Source organism: Benincasa hispida, chromosome 12, assembly GCF_027475165.1.
Source record: "Benincasa hispida cultivar pf3 chromosome 12, pf3_genome.v1.1, whole genome shotgun sequence".
NCBI classification, from domain to species: Eukaryota; Viridiplantae; Streptophyta; class Magnoliopsida; order Cucurbitales; family Cucurbitaceae; genus Benincasa; species Benincasa hispida.
The window spans coordinates 39,834,488-39,854,519 of record NC_143489.1 but is presented as its reverse complement, the minus strand read 5'-3'; the positions used below and the strand labels follow the sequence as shown (position 1 = coordinate 39,854,519).

The 20,032-nt window shown below is 37.3% G+C and overlaps 1 protein-coding gene across 47 annotated transcripts in view; it reads right to left on the bottom strand.

Annotated features, from left to right (window-relative positions):
- Positions 1 to 303: 303 nt before the first annotated feature.
- The window catches only part of LOC120067269 (uncharacterized), a 38,596-nt gene continuing 18,867 nt past the window's right edge, over positions 304 to 20,032 (bottom strand). For 30 of the 47 annotated variants that reach the window (XM_039018800.2, XM_090307864.1, XM_090307866.1 and 27 more), the window contains one exon: positions 304 to 763. In XM_039018800.2, the coding sequence (XP_038874728.2) occupies positions 500 to 763 (264 nt within the window). In that variant the 3' untranslated portion in view covers positions 304 to 499. Of the gene's footprint in view, positions 784 to 12,080; positions 12,221 to 20,032 lie in introns of all 47 variants that reach the window. The other 17 variants (XM_090307877.1, XM_090307881.1, XM_090307883.1 and 14 more) reach the window with 4 other exon arrangements.

The window sequence follows — 20,032 nt, the reverse complement described above, 5'->3', positions numbered from 1 at the left end:
TTTTTTTTTCAAGTCAATCCAATCAAACTCTAAAAAAGACAAATTAAAATTGATTAAACATGTGCTTATTCTTACATGAATAAAAAGTAGCAAACAACCAAATCCATAAATTTATCAAAAGTGGAAAAAGAAATCCTGAAAATACGGCAGTTGTACTCGCACCAAAAAGTCCAAAAGAAAGCACGCATAAGAACCAACCACCAAATCATCCATTTTGTGCCAGGAAAAGAATGACCATAAGAGACCCAAAAGATAAAAAAAAAAAGATCGAGAATTGCTTTAGAATGAACATTGAAGAAGTAATTAACATAATAACAAACAGCCACGTTCCAACTATGTAGCTGAGTCATTTTATTCATATACAAATGAGAATTAATTATTCTTCACTTCAGATTCATGAACAAGCTTGGACAGATTGAAATTATTCTGAACTTTCAGAGCAAATGGAATATTTGTACAAATTGTACGCAAACAGTAAACTATGAGAAACTAACAGCAATCAGAGTTCCAGTTTAACTTGTGTGGTTTGGAAACTGCTGTATTCTGCAACCTTCTTTGAAGTATTTTCTTGCACAAGAGCTCCGCCATTATAACCATCCATCAATAGCTTCCCTATTTTTGATCTCCATTCGGAGATGTCCTCATTATTCCGGTCGTGAACGACTCTACCTCGGTAGTTCAGCATTGTACCCAAGCCACTATTTGGCATCCATCCATAGTTCAATAAAACCGCTGCCTCGCCTTCAGTCAAATCCTCCCCAACCTTGCATAGAGAAATGAAGACTTGACATTAAAGGGTAAGAAAGCCATTGTAAGGCATCTAATGAGTAATGACAAAAACTCAATGTATTCGAAAAGCAAGGACTAACCAGCTAATCACAAACAAGAGAGAATGAGTTCTTAGTAGCATCCCTATGGGCTATGAGAACTTAATAACACAGTATTCTTCCCCTTCAATACGGAGGATTAGTGATTATGACTTATCACCACAAAAAATAATAATAATGATAATGAATAATACTGCCCTCGAGATTGACTCAGGAGGAAGATGCTTCTGTGGAAGAATATGATTTCAAGTATTTATAGTGAGAACCCCAGGTCGGAAAACTCCCCCCAAGACTCGTTTGACATGGCAAGAAATTGTGGTTTCTTCTTCCATTTTCTGGACTTGAAAGCTAATCAAGGGAGGAGAATCAAATTCTGGAAAGACAAATGATCGGAGGAAAACACCCCTTAGGTTGCTAGAAAGAGAACTTGAAGCACTGGGATATAAGCCTTAGAAGCTGATTTTTTGACAGGGAAATTGTTTGCTGTTATACTACAATAAGAACTTCCATGTGTATCAGCCGGATATGTAGTCAGCATTCCTAAATGGAGGTCGCAGTAAGTTTCTATTTTCATTGAATGTATTAGGGTTGTATATATTAGCCCTAAGGACATTTTAGGACTTTTACTTTGCCCTATTTTTTCTGTATTAGGGTTTTATGGAGCCTATTTATATCTAGGCTCTTTCTTGACGTTAAGAAATAATAAAAATGAGCTCTCTATCGTGGTTTTTTCTCCCTCTTCTAGGGTTTTCCATGTAAATCTTGTGTCTCCTATTTTGTAACATGATATCAGAGCGTGGTGACGAAACCCTAGCCGTCATCAACGAAAATTAACCATTGGTTCCTTAATCTTCACCAAACATAGCAATCGGGGACACTACCATCTCCAAACAAGTGCAGCCACCACCGCCGCCGTACAAGCAGCTGTTGACTGCTACCTCTAGATGCCATTGCCACTTCTCCTCAGCTCGACGTCAACGCTGCCGTTGCCGCCTCCCTCGCCATTGGTTCTGCCTGCCGCTGCCAGACACAGCCCACGCTTCTCTACCCGAGCACCGACCTCCCTAATGCCAACTACCAGAGCACCACACACACATCAATGCTTCTCTACCCGAGCATCAACCTTCCTAGCGCTAGCCACCTGAGCACATGCCATCTGAGTCGCACGAAAGTTGAAGACCATAAGCACACTTTTGAAACAAGGGAATCTTCATCCTTTCACAGTGGACAGCAACCAACCGTGTCGGCCACGACCAGTCACATGCAACCTCTTACGACCAACCATGGTGCTTCGGGTTCGATAGGTCTATCTCCAATAGTAGTTCAACAACAATTAGCTAACTTTCAACAGCATATTGCCGCTCTTAAGGCAGCTCTTGGGACTACTACAAATCTCCAACCGACTCCCGTAAATTTAGATTTATCTTCCAATCTACTGATGTATTTAGAGAATCCGATAACCGCCTTTCCTACTTTACCTATAACAAATGTTATGTCTGGATCTATGGGAAATCCTGTCGGTTTCATTACAGGAGAGAAGCTAAATGGCCACAATTATTTTTCTTGGTCTCAATCCATCAAGATGGCCCTCGAGGGGCGTCATAAGTTTGGGTATCTAACTGGAGAGATACCAAGACCTAGACCTGGAGATCCACAAGAGCGCATTTGGAAAGGGGAAGACTCCTTACTTCGATCCTTGTTGGTTAACAGTATGGAACCACAGATAGGAATACCCTTAATGTATGTTGCAACTGCTCAAGATATCTAGGATGTAGTACAGAAACTGTACTCTAAAAGACAGAACGTGTCCCGTTTGTATACCTTGCGTAAACAAGTTCATGAGTGCAAACAGAGAACAATGGATGTTACTTCCTATTTCAATAAACTGTCTCTAATCTGGCAAGAGATGGATCTATGTCGTGAAATTGGTTGGGATTGTCCGTGTGGTGGAGTTCAGTACTCTAAAATTGAGGAAATTGATCACGTTTACGACTTTCTTGCTGGTCTGAATCCAAGTTTGATACAGTGCACAGTCGAATACTGGGATAGATGCCGATACATTCTCTCATCGAAGTTTGCTCTGAGGTTCGTTTAAATGAAGGTAGATCAAGTGCCATGAACAACTGTATTGTGTCAACCACCGACTCTGCTGAATTTGGTGTAAAATCATTTGGGTCTGATGATGACAAACAGAATGGTAAACCACCTCCAGTGTGTGAACATTGCAAGAAACCTTGGCATACTAAGGATCAGTGTTGGAAGTCACATGGTCGACTTCCAAATGGCAAACATCGTCCTCCAAACGATAAGTCAAATCCTGGCCAAGCACTCGTGAGTGATTCAACGGATGGTGTTTCACAATCTCAAGTGAATAACCAAAATAACCCTGGTGTTGTTGGGGTCGATGCTATTATCCAAATGAAAACACTGCCCGGCACGCTAGGGGACTCTATTTCCTTAATGATGATGCTTCCTCTAAGAATTGTTATAGGACTAGTTTGTTATCTTCTTGTTTCTCAACTTCTGAAAAAGACTATATATTATGGCACTTTCGTCTTGGTCACCTAAATTTCCAATATATGAAGTATTTATTTCCTCATATATTTCACAATGTTGATATCTCTCTGTCTTGTGATATATGTTCGTGCAAAACAGCATCGGGTTACCTTTTCATCCCAACCCTACAAACCTTCCCACCCATTCACTCTTATCCATAATGATGTTTGGGGTCCCTCAAACATCACATCTTATGGGAAATGTTGGTTTTTAACATTTATTGATGATCACACTCATTTTACATGGGTGTTTCTTCTTAGTGTTATATCTGTGTTATATCTGAGGTTTCATCGATATTTCAACAATTTTAAACTACAGTGGAAACTCAGTTTAACACAAAAATTGTCATCCTTCGTAGTGACAATGGTCGTGAGTTCTTTAGTAACACCTTTCATGAGTTTCTGACTTCTAAAAACATTGTTCATCAAAACTCTTGTGCCTATATACTCCTCAACAGAATGGGGTGGCCGAACGGAAAAATCGCTACCTTATCGAGGTTGCACGATCCTTCATGGTATCTACTTCTCTTCCTTCTTACTTATGAGGAGATGTTGTTCTGACTGCAGCTTTTCTTATCAATCAGATGCCTTCCCGTGTTCTTCGATTCCAAACTCCTCTTGAATGCTTCAAAAAGTCATACTCAACCACACGTCTTATTCCAGGTGTTCCACTTCAGGTGTTTGGGTGCACTGCCTTTGTTCATAGTTATGGTCCTAACCGCACTAAATTTACCCATCATGCTCATAAATGTGTCTTTGTCGGGTACCCCCTTCACCAGCGAGGTTATAAGTGTTTTCATCCATCCTCACGAAAGTACTTCGTGTCTATGGATATTACGTTCCTTGAGGATAAACCATTCTTTCCTATTAGTCCTCTTCAGGGGGAGAACACTAGTGAAGAAACTAATTGGTCCACATCTTTGGTTCCTAAGAACTTTCTTCCTTAACCTATTCTGGGTACGAATATACTATTCTTCCTACCAAACAAGTTCCATGGATAACGTACTACTGGAAGAATCTCATAAAGGAAATAGTGTCGCATGTTGCTCCACCGGCTACGGTCCATGAATCGGAACCAGCACCAACTCAAGGTACTTCTATCTCTGATAATACTGATGTTTGTGTTAAAGGTGATATTTGTGATAATACTGATGTTTGTGTTAAAGGTGATAGTTGTGATGTGGTTGAGAATGAAAAACCTGATATGATCGCTCCAGAGAATGCCAAAGTTGCAGTTAGTGATGAGTTATTAGAAGAAACACAGGAAGGTGAGGGTGAGACTCTGCCGCAAGTAATTGAGTGTGACCACTGTCCTCTTACTGATGAGGGGTCAAGCAAAACAGGGAGTTATGATGTCTCTCTTGATATGCCCATTGCTTTGAGAAAGGGTACCAGGTCATGTACTAACTATCCCATGCATAGCTTTCTCTCTTACTGTAAATTGTCTTATGAGTTCAGGGCTTTCAACACTAACCTGGATTCGGTAACAGTTGGGAAAGTGTGGCTCTTCCTAAAGGGTATAAATCAGTTGGGTGCATGTGGATGTTCACTATAAAGTACAAGTCAGATGGAACTCTTGACAGGTACAAGGCCAGATTGGTAGCTAAAGGACTTACTCAAACCTATGAAATAGACTACTTAGAAACTTTCTCTCTTGTAGTGAAGTTAAACACGGTCTGAGTCCTTTTTTCAATGGCAGCTAACAAAGACTGGTCTCTCTACCAACTTGATGTGAAAAATGCTTTTCTGAATAGTGAATTAGAGGAAGAGGTTTATATGAGTCCACCTAGTTTTGAATCTCAATTTGACCATCACGTTTGTAAACTCAGGAAGTCTCTGTATGGTTTAAAGCAGTCTCCTAAAGCTTGGTTTGACAAGTTCACTAACTTTGTTAAGTCCCAAGGTTTTACTCAAGGGCACTCTGATCACACTCTGTTCACAAAAAAGTCAGTATCAGAAAAAATTGATGTTGTAATTGTGTACGTAGATGATATTGTTTTGTCAGGAGATAATGCCGCTAAGATTATCAAGCTTAAGAAGAATAATTTGAGATTAACGACCTTGAAATCCAAGGTATTTCCTTGGAATGGAGGTGGCAAGATCAAGAGAGGGGGGATTTCTGTTTTTCAATGGAAATACACACTTGATTTGTTGAAAGAGATAGGTATGACTGGATGTAGACCTGTTGATACACCTATAGAATTCAATGCTAAGCTGGGAGATTCTGTTGACAAAGTTCCTATTCATAAAGAAAGAAACCAACGTCTAATGGAAAAATTGATTTACTTATCTCATACTAGACCAGATATATCCTACATTGTCAGTGTAGTTAGTCAGTCTATGCAGGCTCCTTATGAGGAACATATGGAAGCCATGAATCGAATTCTGAGATATTTGAAAACTACTCCAAGTAAAGGTCTGATGTTCAGGAAAACTGACAAAAAATGCATTGAAACTTACATCGACTCTAATTGGGCAGGATCTGTTATAGACAGAAAGTCAACTTCTGGATACTGTACGTTTATGTGGCGTAATCTTGTCACATGGAGAAGCAAGAAGCAAGGTGTGATTGCTAGAAGTAGTGCTGAAGCAGAATACGGCACTATAAGTCTAGGAATATGTGAAGAAATCTAGTTGAAGAAAGTTCTATCTGATCTTTATCAAGACAGTGATCTTCCTATGAAGCTCTATTATGATAACAAAGTAGCTATAAGCATAGCCAACAATCCTGTGCAACATGATAGAACAAAACACGTAGAGATCGATAGACACTTTATCAAAGAAAAATTAGACAGTGGCAATATATGTATTCCTTACATTCCTTCTGGTCAATAAGTTGCCGACAATCTCACCAACGATCTACTCAGGCAAAGCTTTAATTCTTGTGCAATAAGTTGGGTCTAGTTGACATTTATGCCCCAATTTGAGGGGGGATTGAAAATAAGGGGCATTTTAGTACCTTTACTTTGCCCTAATTTTTCTATATTAAGGTTTTCTAAAGAGCCTACTCTTTCTTGTACAAGGGTAAGTTAACAAATAATAAAAAGGAGCTCTCTATCGTGGTTTTTTCTCCCTGTTCTAGGGTTTTCCACGTAAATTTTGTATCTCCTTCTATCTTTTAACATTTTCTTATGATTGATTAAGGTCCAAACGTCTGGTTTTATTTTGAGTAGTAATTGAATGAAAATTGAGACTTCCCCATTTCTTCCCTTTCTCCATCGAGTGGTTGCTCAATTCATGTTTTTTTTCCTAACTTCTCTTTTGTTTACTGCTATACAAAAGTAAGAACTTCAATATTAGTTTTATTGCTATACAATTAGACTATTACTTCATAAAGTAAATCCTCATTCTAGTATAACATACTACTACTCTATTAGCAGTTAACACTAGTGATTTTTAAGGTGTTGTTTCTATTCTTTTATAATAGGATGGGAGAGCAAAAATGCAAATAACCTAGTTGGCAGTATGTGATATTAGAAAATAAAAAGGATGCGAACACGTGCAAATGTATGTTTTGCGAAAAAGTCACCAAGGGTGGCATTTGTCGAGCAACACAACACTTGGTGGAAATCGAAATGTAAAAGCATGTTAAGTGTCCACCTAATGTAAGAGAGGAAATGAACGAGTATCAAATGAAGACAAAAGCAAAGAGGGGGAAAAGTAATACCCTCCAGACCATGGTGCTTATGATTTGAATATTATTGATCGAGATGGGATGGCGATGGCGATGGAGGATCAAGTACCGTAATATCTAGAAAACGAGCAATTCAATCGCAATACAAGCAAAGCCCCCACGAACTAAGGAAGCAATGGATAAATTTATGTATCCAAATCCAACAAAGGTGGTTGATAATCGAAATAGATTAAAGAAGCTGAAACAATCGATCATCACCCAAAAAATACAACGATGAAGGGAGAGATGCAACGGGTCAGTTTATCATGTGTCGGATTTATCAAACAGGTATTCCTTTAAATACAATTCGGTTGAAAAATTTTCAAATAATGATTGAAGTCATAGGACAATTTGGGCCAGGGTTGATACCTCCTTATCCTGAGGCAAGAGTAACATGTTTGAGAAAGGAAGTAGAACACAAAAAATTTAATGAGTAACCATGAGATTGAATGGAAAAGAAATAGTTGCTATTTGATGTCCGATGGGTGGATTGATAGAAGAGATACGACCTTGATAAACTTTTTAATACTTTCAGCTGCTGGGACATTGTTTTTGGAATCAATTGATGCATCTTCCTACATCAAAATTGGAGAAAAAGTGTTTGAACTATTGGATGGCATGGTGGAAAAGATAGGAGAAGAGATTATTATCCAAGTTGTGACTAATAATGCCTTAAACTATGTCCTAGCTGGCAAATATATGGAAGCAAAGTGACCACATTTATATTGGATATCATGTGCTGCCCACTGTTCAGATTGGTATTAGAGGACAATGGAAAGATTGATCAGGTCAAACGGTATCTTAAAAGGGATGTAGCACTTAGTGGTTTTATTTATAATCACTTGTATGTACTTAACATGATGAGGGAGTTCACCAATCAACATTAATTGGTAAGACCGATGGTTACACGTTTTGCAATATCGTTTTTTACTCTCACAAGTATCCACAAGAATAAAGCTAATTTGTGAAAGATGTTTATTTCTGAGAAATGGATTACTTCCAACTGGGCAAAAGATCCAAACGGAAAGAGAGCCGCGAACACTGTTTTGACGTACTTAGAATCCATCACTCTTCTTAGACTTATCGATGGTATCACTCTTCAAAGGTATCAGACCCTTAGTTCGAGTACTTAGACTTATCGATGGTGATCACCTGCAATGGGATATATTTATGAGGCTATGGATAGGGTAAAACGAGGCCATTAAAAGTGAGTTTAATGATAATGAGATGAAGTACAAGCCAATCTGGGAGATCATTGATAGAAAATGGGGATTGTTAACTTCATCAACCTTTACATGCTGCTAGATATTATTTGAATCCATCACTCTTCTATGACTACGAGGATGGAATTACTCAAGATGTTGAAGTCATGAGTGGTCTTCTTAAAGTTGTGCAAAGATTGATACCATCTACTAGTCAATGTGTTTCAAAGTGCAAGGCACACCTCAAGGCGACAAGTCTCTTGATCACCTCAAGGCGAGAGACGACAAGAAAGTGACGCTCGAGCGAAGCGATGCACAATGATTAAATAAATAAGTATATATTATATGTAGAAGAAGAACATAAGTTTATATACAAATGTCAAAGCCTTAAATATTAATAATAGTAATCTAATAAATAAAAATGAACAAAACTCTAAAAGTAAAAGTTCAAAACACGATCAAACGTCAAATTCAACATTATACCCATCTAAATCTAAGGTTTCGTCCATTGCTCCCCATTGGCCAACGTCCACGATGTTTAATTCCTCTTCATCGTGGTCCTCATCTTCATCACTAAACACTTGTATAGTTGGTATTTGCTTTTGAACTCTAGAAGTGGAGGCAGAGGCAGAGGCAGAGGCAGTTGATTTTTCTTTTGATCTAGTGTACGTGATGGGTTCTCTAACACTACTAGCACGAGCTACATCTCCCCATATGAGGTCGTCGTCATCAAAAACTAGCTCATTGTCAACTTCAGTTTCATTATTTTCTTCATCCAATGTTCCGACCAGCCATTCATTACTCTCGGCTATATGATCTAAGGAGATTGGATCAAGTTGATCCTTTAAATCAAAGTGCTCTTTAAGTGCTTGATTATACTCTATATAAACGAGATCATTTAAGCACTTCTATTCCAACATGTTCCTCTTTTTTGTATGAATCTACAAATTATTAACCATTATGGAGTTAGAAGTTTATTTTAAATTTTAAATTAATAATGTAGAAAACAAAATGATCACTTACATGTTCGAAAACACTCCAATTGCACTCACACCCAAAATCACTACACGTCAAATTAAGGACTCTCATGACTAATTTTGCAAAACTGGAGTACTACCACCATAAAGAGCCCACCATGATGATGTTCACACATTTGACATGATTTAGAAATAATATACTTATATACACCATTAATGTAGTAGGGAATGTCCTTACTTGGCGTTTTTAACTTTCCTCGTGTTGATTGCTAAGTCAATGTCGAACTTGCCTTTAGCTTCATAATATAACTCTAATTCCACTGTGCATTTATTTTAGTAGATGGTATCAATCTTTGCACAACTTTAAGAAGACAACTCATGACTTCAACATCTTGAGTAATTCTATCCTTGTGGTCATAGAAAAGTGATGGATTCAAATAATATCCAACAGCATGTAATGGTCGATGAAGTTGATAATCCCATTTTTTATCAATGATCTCCCAAATTGGCTTGTACTTCATCTCATTATCATTAAACCCAATCTTAATGGCCTCTTTTGCCCTATCCATGCCCTCATAGATATATCCCATTGCAAATTTATCACCATCGACAAGTCTAAGTACTCAAACTAATGGTCTAGATGCCTTTAAAGTGTAGACCACTGAGTTCCAAAAGGATGGCATCAAAACAATGTCGATTGCTTTCTTTCCCTTTGGATCTTTTGCCCATTTAGAAGTCGTCCATTTCTCAGAAATAAACATCTTCTCAAGTTCGCTTTATTCTTATAGACACTTGCTAGGGTCAAAAACGATGTTGCAAAACGTGTAACCACCGATCTCACCAATTCATGTTGATTGGTGAATTCTCTCATCATGTTAAGTACGTACAAGTGATTATAAATAAAACCACTTAGTGCTATAGCCCTTTTAAGACATCTTTTGATCTGATCAATCTTCCCAATGTCCTCTAATATCAAATCTAAATAGTAGACAGCATATAGTGTCCATTATAAATGTGGCCGCTTTGCTTTCAAATATTTGCCAGCTAGGACATAGTTCGAGACATTATCAGTCACAACTTGGACAATATTCTCTTCTCCTATCTTTTCCACTATGCTATCCAATAGTTCAAATACTTTTTCTCCAGTTTTGATGCATGAAGATGTATCAATCGATTCCAAAAACAATGTCCCGCAGCAGAATGCACAAAAAAATTTATAAGGGATTTATCTCTTCTATCAGCCCACTCATTAGACATCAAAGAACAACCATTTCTTTTCCATTCAACCTGTGGTTACTCATTAAATTTTTTGTGTTCTACTTCCTTTCTCAAACATGTTACTCTTGCCTCAGGATAAGGAGGTATCGACCCCAGCCCAAATTGTCCTATGGCTTCAATCATTATTTGAAAACTTTTCAACCGAATTTTATTCAAGAGAATATCAGCTTGATAAATCCAACGCATGATGAGTTGAATTGTAGCATCTCTCCCTTCTTTGTTGTATTTTTCAGTGATAGTTGATTGCTTCAGCTTCTTTAATCTATTCCGATCATCAATGACCTTGGCTGGATTTAGATACACAAATTTATCCATAGCTACCTTAGATCGTGGTGGATTTGAATGCGATTGTGATTGAATTGCTCGTTTTTTAGATGTTCCGGTACTTGATGCACATCCACCCATTTCCATCTCATCTTCCATCTCATCTCCATCAATTATATTCAAATCATAAGCACCATAGTTAGGAAGGGCATTGCTTACCTCCCTTTTTGCTTTTGTCTTCATTTGGTACTCCTTCAGTTCCTCTCTTACATTGACTGCATTCAAGCATGCTTTAACATTTCAATTTCCACCAACAAAGTGTTGTGTTACCCGACAAATGCCACCTTTTGTGATTTTTCCACAAAACATACATTTGCATGTGTTTGTATCCTCTTCATTTTCTAATATCACATATTGCCAATCGGGATGTTTGGGTTTTTGTTCTCCCTCACCCATCCTATTATAAAAGAATAGAAATAACACTTTAAAAAATCACCTAGCTATTGCCTGCCATACTATAAATTTATTATTTTAAAACTTAGATTAGCTTACAAAAAACAAAAAAAACAAAAAAAAAAAAAAAACTCAATCTGTTTTAAAATTTCAACTTTTTTTAAAATAAAATTTAAAAGTAAACAAAAAAACTTTAAAAATAAACCCAAAAGAACAAACCAAAAAACTTTAAAAATACAACCATAAACCAATTGGTTTTGATTTTTTAGATAATCTGCCAAAAATCACTGCACTAAAAAAAAAAAAGTAAAAAACTAACCTTTCTGAAAAAACAATTCACAGAAAGAAGAATAATGAAAGGGGGCAAGAAAATTTAAAAAAATAATAATAAAAAACTAACCCTTTTAGAAAAATTTGACAGAAAGAAGAGAAGAATAATGAAATAAAAAACTAACCTTTTTAGAACTGAAGAATCATAACAAAATCTGCCAGAGAGAAGAATAAATGAAAGGGAAGGAAAAAAACACCAACCTTTTTCTGGATATTTTTCCCTAGAAGTGCAGCCAAGATTAAGAAGAACTGAAGAAGTTGAAGAACTGAAAAAATTTTCCTTATTCTTGGAAGTCCCTCAGAAACTTATGAAGGAAGATTTAAAATTTTCACAAAATAGCTCATGTAAATGAGGAGAAGTGGAAGAGTAGCACGTTTTGCTTCCTTTAATTTTTGCATGATCCTGGACGATTGTATAATAGTAGGTTGCATGGCTACAGTGGGCTTTAGTTTAGGTTATAACTTATAACATTGTATTAGGTTTTAAAAAAAAAAACGCTAAATATCACCCAAGCACACACCTTGGCCAAGGCGCAAGGTGCCATTGCGCAAGCGCCTTATTGAAATCGATCGCCCCAGCTACGTATGAGGAGTATAGGCCCCTGGGCGCCTCACCTCTCGCCTTAGGCGCACGCTCGAGATAGTCTCGAAAACACTGCTACTAGTAATCAAAATCAATGCACAATGGAGTTAGAATTATATTCTGAAGCTAAAGACATGTTCGACATTGATTTAGCAATCAACACGAGGAAAGTTAAGACGTCAGGTAAGGACATCCCCTACTACATTAATAATGTATATAAGTATATTTATTATTAAAGTTCTAAATCATGTCAAAATGTGTGGACAGCATCATGTTAGGCTCTTTCTGGTGGTAGTACTCCAATCTTGCAAAAGTTAGCCATGAGAGTCCCTAATCTAACATGTAGCGCTTCTAGGTGTGAGCGCAATTGGAGTATTTTTGAACACGTAAGTGGTTATTTTGTTTTCTACGTTATTAATTTAAGATTTAAAATACACTGGTAACTCTATATTGGTTAATAATTTGTAGATTCATATGAAAAAGAGAAACAAATTGGAGCAGAAACACTTAAATGATTTGGTTTATATAAAGTATAATCAAGCAATTAAAGAGCGCTTTGATCTAAAGGATCAACTTGAACCAATCTCCATAGATCATATCGACGGGAGTAACGAATGGCTGGACAGAACATTGGATGAAGAAAATAATGAAGCTGAAGTTGAAAATGCGCTGGGCTTTTATGACGAGGATCTCACATGGAGAGATGTGGCTCGTGCTAGTGGTGTTAGAGAACCCATCACGACATTAGATCAAAAGGAAAGTCAACTACCTCTGCCACTACTTCTAGAGTTCAAAAGCAAAGACCAACTATACAAGTGGCTAGTGATGAAGATGACAACAACGATGAGGAAGAATTAGACATTGAAGAGGACAATGGCCAAGGAGGAGCAATGGATGAAACCTTAGATTTAGATGGGAGGATGATGATGAATTTGACATTTGATCATGTTCTAAACATTTACTTTTAGAGTTTTGTTTATTTTTTATTGATTAGATTACTATTGTTAATCTTTTGAGGCTGACATTTGCATATAAATTTATGTTCTACTTCTACATATATTATTTTTATTCAAAGCGCCTCGCTTCATTCAGGCGTCGCCTTTTTGCCGCCTTAAGGTGCGTCTTGCACTTTGAAAACACTGAGCAGAGCTAGTGGAGAACATTGTTAATCCTAATTCCATTTCACTCACTTCTCATAGGTGTATCACTCAATTTCTGTTGTAGAAATAGAGCTATAACTCCTTTAAATTGCTGATTAGTCATTTATATTAGTTGGTTATTGTTTGTTAGTGACCGTCTTAGGTGACCAATTATATAGGTAGTCAGTCATCTTTCTTGTATAAATAGGCTTAGTGTCATCCCATTTATTCATTAATAAAAAAATTATATCAAGTGGTATCAAAGCACCGATCCAACATGAATTCTTCTTGGATCTCAACTTCAATGGACGCGGAAGTATCCTCTTCAAACAAAGCAATGGAAGCCCGATTGTCAATGGTAGAGAAGTCTATTGTCGAAATGTAAGGAGAAATGGGCAAGTTACGTTCCATGCTAGCCCAAGTTCTGAGCCAAATGAACATCCAAGTTGGAGGGGATAATCATGAACATGTTAACATATCGAACAGAGGAGGAATTCGGATTCTAACAAGGAAAAAGGTGAAGAGCTAGCCATTTTTGATAAACAAGAACCACCAAGAAACTATGGAAAGACCAAGATCAATGAAGTGTTTCATCAAGAAACCAAACAAAACAGAAATGCAGCTCCAAGAAACTTGTACCAAGCAAGATTCAGACCCATAATGGAGGAAGCTTTTTGATGCAAGATTCTGATTCTTTGACTGAATGAGAAAACTACTTCGGTGGCATACAAAACAAAATGGGTTTTAATTGTGGAAAACAACAATTTCATCATGACAACACCGAGTACAAGATGAAAATTTACCTCCCTAGTTTTGATGGTCGGATGGATGTAGAAGAATTTCTTGATTGGGCTTCAAAGGTAGAAAACTTCTTTGGATATGCCAACTTTCCGAACGACAAGAAAGTTAAACTTGTAGCATTCGAATTTCAAAGAGATGCTTCATCATGGTCGGATCAACTTGAGACCAATTGGCGTTATTATGGAAAGACTCCAATCAGATCTTGGCCGAAGCCTTTAAAGCTGACGAAGAAGAGGTTCCTCCCGTTGAACTATCAACAAAGGCTCTACAATCAATACCAAATGTGCAAATAAGGAGACCGCTGAATCTTTAACTACACCGAAGAGTTTCATCAACTTGGTGTCCGAAATAACCTACCTGGGACCGAGCAACAATTGGTTTCAAGATTTGTTCTTGGCCTTTGCAAAAAGATCAAAGAAGTTTTCAAACTACATCCCGTGGCTTACTTGGCTGATGACATCTCCTTAACCAAGACAATCGAAGAAAACACTAAGCCAAGGCCACCAAAAACCTACCAGAGGAGATTGTTATGATATTTATTTATTAAAATGTATTTATATTGTAAATTTAATTAGATGTCCTTTATTGTAATTTCATATCTCCTAGATTAGGGTTTCTTAATTACCTATATATATATGTATCTTCGGCCTGATTAAGTGAATAAAAATTATCACTCTAATATTCAATAAATGCACTTGTACTTATCCTATTTCTTCATTTGTTTCGTATAACCAGTTGTCATCTCCCACTTATTCTTTTCTTACATTGCTTGATTCCACCTCTATCCCTAAATCTGTTAATGAAGCTTTATCCTATCCTCGATGTAGTGCAATGATGGAGGAGATGACTGCTTTGGATGATAATGGTACTTGGGATCTAGTTTCACGTCCAGATGGAAAGAAGGCTATTGGGTGTAAATGGGTGTTTGCTATCAAGGTTAATCCTGATGGAACAGTGGCTTGGTTGAAAGCTCGTTTGGTTGCCAAAGGTTATGCTCAGATTTATGGGACTGATTATTCTGACATATTTTCTCCTTTTGCCAAATTAACTTCCATTCGACTGTTTATCTCGATGGTTGCTACTTACAATTGGCCTTTACATCAACTTGACATTAAGAATGTTTTTCTATATATGGTGATCTTCAAGAGGCAGTCTATATGGAGCAACCACCTAGGTTTGTTGCTCAGAGGGAGACTAATAAGGTATGTCGGCTTCGAAAATCCTTGTATGGACTAAAACAAAGTCCTTGTGCATGGTTTGGTAAGTTTAGTCAAGCACTCGAATGTTTTGGTATGAAGAAGAGCACGTCTGATCATTCTGTATTCTATCGACGATCTGATAATGGTATTATTTTGTTTGTTGTATATGTTGATGATATCGCTGGAAATGATGTATCAGGTATATCCTCCCTCAAGACTATTCTCCAGAGTCAATTTCATACCAAAGATTTGGGATCATTAAAGTTTTTGTTGGGTATTGAAGTGATGAGAAGCAAGAAAGATATTTACCTATCTCAACAGAAATACGTACTTGATTTATTGTCTGAGACAGGTAAACTAAGAGTCAAACCATGTAATACTCCGATGATACCAAATTTGCAACTTACAAAGGAAGGAGAAGTGTTTAAAGATCCTGAGAGATATAAGAGATTAGTTGGGAAGTTGAACTATTTAACAGTGACATGACCTGACATTGCTTATTCTGTGAGTGTTGTTGGCCAGTTTATGTCTTCCCCTACTGTGGATCATTGGGCTGCAATTGAACAAATCCTATGTTATTTGAAAGTTGCACCTAGACGTGGGATCTTATATAGAGATCATGGTCATACAAGAGTTGAATGTTTTTCAGATGCTGATTGGGCTGGATCTCGAGAAGATAGGAGATCAACTTCTGGATATTGTGTTTTTGTAGAAGGGAACTTAGTGTCGTGGAAAAGTAAGAAACGGAATGTAGTTTACCGTTCGAGTGCTGAGTCAGAATATAGGGCAATGGCACAATCTATGTGTGAAATAGTGTGGATACATCACATTTTGTCTGAGATGGGCTTCAATGCTACTGTTGCAGCTAAATTATGGTGTGATAATCAAGCAATTCTTCATATTGCATCCAATCATGTGTTTCACGAACGGACTACACATATTAAAGTGGACTATCATTTTATTCGTGAGAAAATACAAGAAGGGTTGATATCTATAGGATATGTGAAGACTAGTGATCCGTTGGGAGATCTACTTACTAAAGCAGTAAACGGAATAAGAATAAGTTATCTGTGCAACAAGATGGGCATGATTGACATATTTGCTCTAGTTTGAGGGGGAGTATTCTGATATGTATTTATTAATATGTATTTATATTGTAAATTTAATTAGGTGCCCTTTATTATAATTTCATATCTCCTAGATTAGGGTTTCTTAATTACCTATATATATGTATCTTCAGCCTAATTAAATGAATAAGAATTATCATTCTCTCTAAACTTCTGAGTACAGAGACAACCTTAGGAGCGCCAACAACCTCCTTTCAAACGAACTCCCACAGACCAGTCATAGCAAAACACCTGAGAATATGACCACTCAACAAAACAAAAAGGATGAAACTCCTACTAAATAGCCAAGTAACAGGGGTACGCACAGCAACACTTCCAAACGGAATCCCAACCCCTACCAACGAGCCGCTATTGGAAAATGTTTTGGATGTGGTCAGCAAGGCCACCACTCCAATGAGTGTCCCCAACGAGGAACTTTAGCAGTCCAAGAAGATGATGTCGTTGATCAAGCCAACTGTGATGAGGACCATGTGGATGATCTTGCTTATGTTCAACCGGATGATGGTGATCAGCTTTTTTGCGTACTCCAACGAGTTTTAATCACTCCAAAGTCTGAAAATTATTCTCAATGACGCCCTTTTCCGCACTCGATGCACAATTAATGGGAGAGTTTGCCAAGTGATAATTGACAGTAGCAGCACAGAAAATATTGTTTCCAAAAAGCTGGTCAATGCTCTTAACCTTACAGCTGAACCACACCCCAATCCATACAAGGTCAACTAGATTACAAAGATGGGGAAAACGGTTGTCACAGAGATTTGCACTGTGCCTTTATCTATACCAAGATCAAATTGTATGTGATGTCCCCAGACAATTTGACAACAAAGCTCCTCAGGCGCCCATGGCAATATGACAACAAAGCTCTACATAATGGACGTAACAATACATATGAATTCAGCTAGATGGGTAAAAAGGTAGTCCTCCTTCCCCTTGGTAAGCAAGTCACCCCAAACAAGGTACCATCTTCTACACATAAACTACTTTTTCTGTTATCTCAGGGCAAAGATCTTCTAATTTCTAAGGAAAAATATCTATTAGCCTTTATGGTCAAAACCGACCCTTGTGAATCTCCTAATAATAATCTAGTAGACCCATAAATCTCTCACTTACTAAAAGAATTTCTCTCTCTTTTAGAGGAACAGTCGAATTCGCCCCCCTCTAAGAAACATACACCACAACATAGACTTAACACCAAGTAGCACCTTACTAAATTTACCCCACTATCACATGAGCCCTAAAGAATATGAAATTTTACATGATGAAATCCATGAACTTCTATAAAATGGGCATATTCAACCAAGTATCAGCCCATGTGTCGTCCTGGTTTCACTTGCACCTAAAAAAGATTGTTCATGGCGTCTTCATGTGGATAGTAGGGCAATTAACAAAATAACAATCAAATATAGGTTCCCTATTCCTAGACAGTCGGATTTACTAGATCAATTTTTTCCATAATAGACCTCAGAAGCAGATACCACTAAATTTGAAGACGGCCCGGAGATGAACGGAAAACAGCTTTTAAGACAAATGAAGGACTTTTTGAGTGGCTAGTCAAGTCATTTGGCTTGTTGAATGCCTCGAGCACCTTCATGAGGTTAATGAATCAAATTCTACTACCATATCTCAATAAATTTGTAGTAGTTTACATTGATGACATATTAATTTACAGTTGTACTTATACTTCACACCTTGAACACTTGCATACCATTTTTCTGTTTTACATGAAAATGCCTTATACATCAATTTAAAAAAGTGTTCTTTTCTCCAGGAAAAACTACACTTTTTAGGCTTCCTCATCAGCTCTAAAGGAATTAGTGTCAATCCTAAGAAAATACAAACAATTCTAGATTGGCCCCAACCACAGTCAGTAAAGGAAATTCAAAGCTTCCTTGGCTTGCCTCATTTTACAGAAAATTCATTAAAAATTAGTACAATTACCGGGACCCCTAACTTGCTGTTTAAAAATAAAGTTCCACTTTTTTGGGATAAGAACAAACTCTAAGCCTTGAAAAACTTAAAACAGCTCTTAGTACCACCCCTGTTTTAGGATTTCCTGACTTTGATAAGCCTTTTGAAGTCTCCGTAGATGCCTCTGGTATTGGGATAGGAGCTGTCCTTAGCCAAAACAAACACTCTATTGAGTTCTTTAGTGAAAAACTAAGCTTACCTAGGCAAAAATGGTTCACCTATGAACAAGAACAACTTTACTCCTTAGTTCAAGCTTTAAAACAATGGGAACATTACCTCCTAGGCAAAGAATTCATATTATTAACTGACCATTTTTCATTAAAATTTTTGCAATCTCAAAAGTCTATTAGTCGTATGCAAGCTTGATGGTTACAATTTCTTCGAAGACTCGATTTTGTTATAAAAGATACTCCAGGTAATGTCAACAAAGTTGCAGACACACCAAGTAAAAAAGATACACTTCTAACCCTCCTTTTAAGACGAAATTATTGCTTTTAATCATTTAAAAGAATTGTACTCCACCGATAAAGACTTTGAAGACATTTGGTATAACTGTTCCAACCATCTTCCAGAAAAAAAAAATTCATATTTTCGATGGTTTTCTCTTTAAAAATGACATTCTTTGCATACCACACACGTTCAAATGGTTTAGCTGGACACTTTGGTAAGGACAAGACTTTAGCACCTTCGAAATTTTTTTGGCCACAGTTAAAAGAAAGATGTTGCTAATTTTGTCAAAAGATGTTAAATTTGTCAAAGCTCTAAAAGAACTAGCACAAACCAAGGACTTTACTCCCCTTTACTAATACCAAAAAATATTTGGGAAGAACTTTCAATGGATCTTGTCCTTAGTTTACCTAGAACTCAAAGAGGATATGACTCCGTTTTAGTAGTTGTAGATAGATTTAGTAAGATGGCACATTTTTTTCACTTGCAAAAAGACTAATGACGCTTTAAATATTGCAGACTTATTTTTCGGGGAAATTGTTCTATCACACGGAATACCAAAGAGCATTGTGTCCGATAGAGACGTAAAATTCACGAGCTACTTCTAGAAATCTTTATGGGAACGTTCCAGCATTGACTTACTTTTCAACTCAACGAGCCATCCTCAAACGGACGGGCAAACCGAGGTTACAAATAGAACACTCAGGAACCTCCTAAGATGTTTAAGTGGAGACAAACCCTGTCATTGGGACCTTACTCTTGCTCAAGCTAAATTTTCCTTCAACATGATAAATCATTCCACGGGGAAATGCACTTTCAAAATAGTCTTCACTCAAGTACCAAGAGTAACTCTAGATCTTGCTAACTTACCTATTTCAATCGACTTAAGTGCTAAAGCGAACATTATAGCTGAAAGAGTGAAGAAAATACATGAAGAAGTCCACCAACACTTGGAAGCAAGTACTAACCTTTACAAAAGTGGACGAACACAGAAGAGCAATTGAATTTAGAGTTGGAGACTTGGTTACGGTGCACTTAAAGAAAAGCAGATCACCAACTGGACAGTACTCTAAACTCACAAACAAGAAGATCGAACCCTTTCCTATCCTCAAAAATCGGGAACAGATGCCCACCACATTGATCTACCTCCTACATGAAGATTAGCTCAACATTTAATGCCTTAGACATACATCATTACCACCCACCAGA